At 40.9% G+C, this 6745-nt stretch overlaps 1 protein-coding gene across 1 annotated transcript; it reads left to right on the top strand.

The window, feature by feature from the left end:
* The first annotated feature begins 289 nt into the window (after positions 1 to 289).
* Positions 290 to 1331, top strand: LOC105038890 (cysteine-rich receptor-like protein kinase 10). The gene is made up of 3 exons (XM_073254166.1): positions 290 to 645; positions 753 to 1095; positions 1311 to 1331. The coding sequence occupies exons 1-3, from the start codon at positions 290 to 292 to the stop codon at positions 1329 to 1331; spliced, it is 720 nt and encodes a 239-aa protein (XP_073110267.1).
* Positions 1332 to 6745: the final 5414 nt, after the last annotated feature.

The raw sequence follows: 6745 nt of genomic DNA, 5'->3' as shown, positions 1-6745 counted from the left end.
TCAAATAAATCAACAAAATATTGCTGGTATGTCACACCCACTTATGTTACAACTTTTTTTTTCGATAAAAATATCACACATGTTCACAACAGCATCCGCTTAGGGAAGAATTGGTACGTAGTTCACTGTTGTTGAGATTGCTTCTAGCTTTGTTTCCAACGCGTTAACTTCTTCCACGGTTCGCTCCATAAACTGCCGTCATCCAGGACTCAAGTCTTCCACCCAGTATCATATCCTTAAAATGGGAAAGAAAAAAAATAAATCACTGTGCAGCAACCTATCACCACCAATGTTCCGCTCTCTCCCCTCCTCATCCTCACTCTTCCTCATATACCTTCTCTTCTTCCTCCTCCACTCCCCTCCCATCGCCGCCAAGCAACTCCATTACCAAATTTGCGGCGACACCAACTACACAGCCAACAGCACCTACGAGACCAATCTCAACCTCCTCCTCCCCTCTCTCGTCTCCAACGCCTCCCTCTCCGGTGGCTTCTCCAGCGCCATGATCGGCCAGTTTCCCAACCAGGCCTACGGTCTCGCCCTCTGCCGTGGCGACTTCAACGCCTCCGTGCGCGGCTCCTGCCTCGACACAGCCTCCCATGACACCGTCCGCCTCTGCGCCTATGCGATCGAGGCTGTCGCCTGGTGCGACCCGTGCCTTCTCCGTTACCCAACCTGTGGTCCCTAGCGACAACAAAGGATACGCAGCTAGTTTACGCGTGTGCTGTGAACAACATTACGACGGACCGTCCCCTGTTCGAGAAGCTACGGAACGAGCTTCTGAATGCTATAGCCGCTTGGGCCGCATACAACACGACGATGAGGTTTGCCACCGGGGAGGTGAATTTCACGACGGGCTTCTCGAGGATATACGGCCTGGTGCACTGCACGCCAGACCTGTGGGCAAGCCAGTGCCAGCAGTGCCTTCAGGATTCGTTCGACTGGATGCCGACGAAGTTTCCTCCGGCGCAGGGGGGAAGGGTGCTACAAGCGCACTGTAATTATAGATACGAGGTCTACAAGTTCTATGGCGGGCCATCCAAGAGAAAGCTTGGTTTGCTGACGCCGGCGCCTGCGCCTCTGGTGCGTCAACCGGTAATCCCAAGTGAGGGAACTATGATCACTTGTTGCTAGAATTAGGAAAGGTGGTTGTAATAATACCCGTTTGACGCATCAGAAGGGGTTAACAACTACATGATTTTGTACTTTCTCAAAAAACCTACACTATTTTGTGCTTGGATCTGTCAATCCTGTCTAAAGCTCTTTAATGTCCTATCAGTTCGTGAACTCTTGCTGGATTCTTTTTGTAGATAAACATTTACATGGTCTGATTGAGAGAATTAAAGTTATATTTTTTATTAAATAAATTTGTGATAAGTACCTATAAAACAGCATGGCATATCAGAATATCCTTAGGGTCTGTTCTTTTGTAGGTAAAAAATTTATCTAAAAAATTATATTTTTTTAGATAAATATTTTTTAAATAATATTTAGATAAAAAAATAATTTATTCATATTCTTTTACGTATTGAAAAATAGCTTAGAAATCTGTTACCTATATTTTTTTGTATTACTATTTTTCTGGATAAGTTACTGTGGTCTATATATATTTTTCATAATATCCTTTATTATATAAATATTATTATATATTATATTATATTATTAATATATTATAATAATATAATATAATATAATATATTATATTATATTATACTATATTAATATATAAGAATATATTATATTATTATACAATTATAATATATTATATAACTATTATATTTTATTATTATATTTTATATCATTACAATATATTATCATATATTATAATAGTACATGATATTATTATATTATTATAGTATAAAATATTAATATATTATTATATTATTATATATTATTATAATATAATATATATTACATTATATAATATTATTATACATAATAATATAGTATAATATATTATAAATATTAATATATAATATATTATATTATTATATTGCTATATATTATTGTATTATTATAATATATTATACTATATTATTATATCATTATAGTATTATATAAATATATAATATAATATATTTTATTATTATATATTATTTCATTATATTATATTATATTATATTATTATATTATTATATTATAATATCAAATATTAATGTATAATCTTATTTTATTGTTATACATTAATATAATATAATATATTATTATATTATATTATACTTTATTATATTATATTAATATCTTAAATTAATATAATATAATATATATTATATTATACTATTATATGGTTATTATAATATATTATATTATTATAATATATTATCATACATTATAATTATATATTATATTGTTAAATTATTATTTATAATATTATAGTATAAAATATTAATATATTATATTATTTTAATATTATATATTATTATAATATATATTATATTATATTATATTATATTATATTGTTATATAAAATAATATGGTATAGTATATTATAAATATTAATATATAATATATTATATTATTATATTGCTATATATTATTATATTATTATAATATATTATAGTATATTATACTATATTATTATAGTATTATAGCATTAGATAAATATATAATAAAATATATTTTATTATTATATTATATTATATTATATTATATTATTATTATATTATAATATAAAATATTAATGTATTATATTATTTTATTATTATATATTAATATAATATAATATATTATTATATAATATTATATTAATATATTATATTAAAATAATATAATATATATTATATATTTTTATTATTTTATTAAATATTATTATAATATATTATATAAGTATGTTGGGTATAAAATACCCCCCAGCCGAAGTTCGTATCAGGAGTGATCCTCCCGGGACTCTACTGACGTCCGACCTTGGGTGACATCTTCCGAACCTCTCTGACGGTCGAGTTTCCGCAATGTTCTCAAGTTCTGCCGATGGCTAAACTCCCATAGCTTCTTCCATAAGTGTCGATCGGATTCTCCCGACGGACGAACTCCTGCCGCATCTCCCGGGCTTCTCCAGCGATAAACTTCTTCGGTCGTCTATCAGGCTGCTCCAAGTGCTCTCTGGATTCTACTATCGGCCGACCTCTTACAAGGGTCAACCGTTCTCCGGACCTCTTCCAGATCTTTTCCAACAGGATTCGATCGACTCCAATCCGAATTTTTTTCAGAACTTCGTCAGTTCGTCAGTGGCCGAACTTTTCCAACAGCAGATCTCCACGATGGATGGACTCCATCCAAGTTTCTACGGTGGTCGACCGCCTTCTGGATTTCATCCGGGCTCCTACGGGAGCCGGACTTCTTCCCCGAACTCTTATTGCAGGTAGACTTCGTCCGAGCTCCTACCTGAGCCAGACTTCAGCCCTGAGCTCCTATTGCAGGTAGACCTCATCCGAATTCTTATAAAGGCTGGGCTCCGAGCCCCCACCACAAGCGATCTACTCCGAGCTACCACTACAAGCGGTCCACGTCGGATTTCTACTGTAAGCCTCCACTTGAGCTTCTATTATGAACGAATTCCTTCCGAACTTCTATTGCAGGCAGGCTTCGGTCGAACTTCCTCAACAAATAATCTCCATCCGGACTTCTACGGGAATCAGACTCCGACCGAACTTCTGTAGCGGATAGATTCCGGACGAACTCCTGTGACACACGGGCTCCAGCAGTCGGACCCCTCCAGCGGGTGGTGAACCTCTCCAGCGCCATCCGACATCCACTGTCGGTCGACCTTCTGCCAGATTCTGCATGAAATCGAACTTCATCCATAGAAAGCCCTTGACTGAGCTTCTACAGTAGATGACCTTCGCCTGCAGTACTAGCACCCAAGGCACCCAACGGTAGAAGGCTCGCCAGCAACACCCGAGCTCCTCTTAGATGGAGAGCTATCCCTCTCCACCAGACACTCCAACCGAGCTTCGACTGACGGGCCTGGACTTCTTGACAGGCCACAGTAATGGCCACGACTCTGCTCCACTTCCTGTAATGGATCCCACGCAGCTCCATCATGCTCTGGCAAGTTACGACAACGAGCATCACTCCACTCTCCTCAACAGGCTCCACGTGGCAGGCTACGGCGATGGCTACGACTCTACTCCACTACTTTCCGTAACAAACTCCTCATGGCCCCGAACTGCTCACTACCAGGCGGTTACAGATGTCACTATCGATCTGTTACGCCCTCCACCTATAAAAGAGGACCCCCAGATACATTATTCTCTAAGCTCTAATCTTTATCTCAAAACTTTGCTAAAATTTTCGTTCGAGCACTCCATTCTTGTTGAGGCAGAGAACTGACTTGAGCGTCAGAGGATCTTGCCGGAGTACCCCAACTCCGATTTACACTTTCTTTGCAGGTCCCGACGGTGACCGCGACTCCCTCGACTCCAGCTTCTCTAACGCCGGCGAATTTTTGCACCAACAGGATTAGCGCTAGAGGAAGGGCATTGTGTCTTCGCAGTACCCTTATTCTTAAAGGAGCACTCAACTGGACCACCTCCGGTCATCTTCTCCGACATCTCCTCCTCCAGTTTCCTACCTGATCTCCACCTGATGCCTCCCCGAAGGGCATCCACCAGGCGATTTACAGCCTCCGCGGCCAGATCTCAGCGAGCTCTGCAAGCCCCGACCTCATCTCCGATTTCCCAGGCTCCTCTTCCTCCGACGACGGCAGTCGGTCTGGAGCAGTCCGATAATCGATCTCCGACTGATTTCACCAACACCATCTCAGGAGAATCCTGACAGGGAACAACCGATGTATTGACCGAACCTCTCAAGCGACAAAGGATTGAGGAATCCATAACCTTTACTGAGGAAGATGCTCGGGGAGTTCAATTTCCTCGTAACGATGCGGTTGTAGTTTCTTTAAATATAGCTAATTATGATGTGCGCCGCATTCTTGTGGACAATGAAAGTTCGGTCGATATTTTGTTCTACGATGCGTTCTCGAAAATATCCATTTCGGATGATCATTTGGGGTCGGTGAACTCCCCAATGGTAGGGTTCACAGGTGATGCCATGCCCGTGGAAGGAATGATAACCCTGACTGTGGTTGCAGGTCGATTTCCGAAACAATCCAGGATGCGAGTGGACTTCCTGGTGGTAAAGGCGCCATCCGCCTATAACGTAATACTCGATCGGCCCGGCCTTAACACCCTCCGAGCTGTGGTGTCGACCTACCATTTAAAGTTGAAATTTTCTACGGGTCAGGGGGTTGGAGAGGTCAGAGGAGATCAAGCCCTGGCGAGACATTGCTACAGCATAGCCTTACAAAGAAGTGACCAATCTGACCTCTATCTGATTGATGGATTGGACGCCCGCGATGACCTCACTGAGGAAAGGGGCGGGCCAATTGAAGATCTTGTTTCGATTCCTTTGAATGATGGGAATAAAGAGCATGTGGTGAAGATCGGCTCCAACCTGGGGGAAGAGGTGCGGGCGCAGCTCATTGATTTTCTACAAAAGAATACGGATATTTTCGCTTGAATTCTGACGAATATGCTGGGGATCGATGCAGAGGTCATGGAACATCGTCTGGCCGTTGATCCAAAGCATCGGTCGATGAAAGAAAAAATCCAAGGTCATGCATCGAAAAGGCAAAAGGCGATAATCGAGGAAGTGGATAAACTCTTGAAGGCCAGATTCATTAGAGAAGTCAACTATCCTGATTGGATTTCCAACATGGTCCTCGTCAAAAAAGAAAATGGCAAGTGGAGGATGTGTATAGACTTCAAAAAGTTGAGTAAAGCTTGCCCAAAGGACAGCTACCCTCTGTACAGAATTGATCAGTTGGTGGATGCAACCTCGGACCATGAGCTTCTCACCTTCATGGACGCATTCTCCGGCTATAATCAAATCAGAATGGCACCAGAAGATGAAAAAAAGACTGTTTTCATTACTAACCGTGGTCTTTACTGTTACAGGGTCATGCCTTTCGGTCTCAAAAATGCAGGTGTGACCTATCAGCGGCTGGTGAATAAAATTTTCAAAGAGCAAATCGGCCGCAACATGGAGGTCTACGTGGACGACATGCTCGTGAAAAGCAAATCCTCAACGAACCACATTGCGGACCTCGAGGAGACCTTTGGCGCCCTCTGAAAATATAAGATGAAGCTGAACCCAACTAAGTGTGCTTTCGGAGTGACCTCGGAGAAATTCCTGAGCTTCATGGTATCGAGGCGCAGAATTGAAGCCAATCCAGAGAAGATTCGCGCCATCCAGGAGATGGCCGCCCCGAAGTCGATAAAAGAAGTTCATTGCCTTACGGGGAGGGTGGCAGCCCTGAATCGCTTCGTTGTGAGGTCGGTCGAACGGTGCTTACCCTTCTTCCAAACCCTCAAGCAGCCGAAGAACTTCTGTTGGACCACTGAATGTCAACAGGCGTTCAAAGAACTAAAGAACTACCTCGGCTCGCCTCCGCTATTGACGAAGCCCGAACTCGGAGAGGAGTTGTTCTTGTACCTGGCGGTCTCCCCTATGGCTCTCGCAGCAGTTCTTATTAAGGAAGAAACAAAAATTCAACGGCTGATCTACTACATCAGTCGCACGTTAAGAGACGCCAAAACCAGGTATACTAAATTAGAAAAATTAACTTACGCCTTGTTGATTGCAGTCCGGAGGCTCTGACCTTACTTTCAAGGGCACACCGTAACGTTACTCACTGACCAGCTGATTAAGGCGATTCTACACCGGGCGAATGCTTCCAGGAGGATAA

Source organism: Elaeis guineensis, chromosome 1, assembly GCF_000442705.2.
Source record: "Elaeis guineensis isolate ETL-2024a chromosome 1, EG11, whole genome shotgun sequence".
Taxonomy (NCBI): Eukaryota; Viridiplantae; Streptophyta; class Magnoliopsida; order Arecales; family Arecaceae; genus Elaeis; species Elaeis guineensis.
The sequence above is the reverse complement of the archived record's forward strand: the minus strand, read 5'-3'. Positions and strand labels throughout refer to the sequence as shown.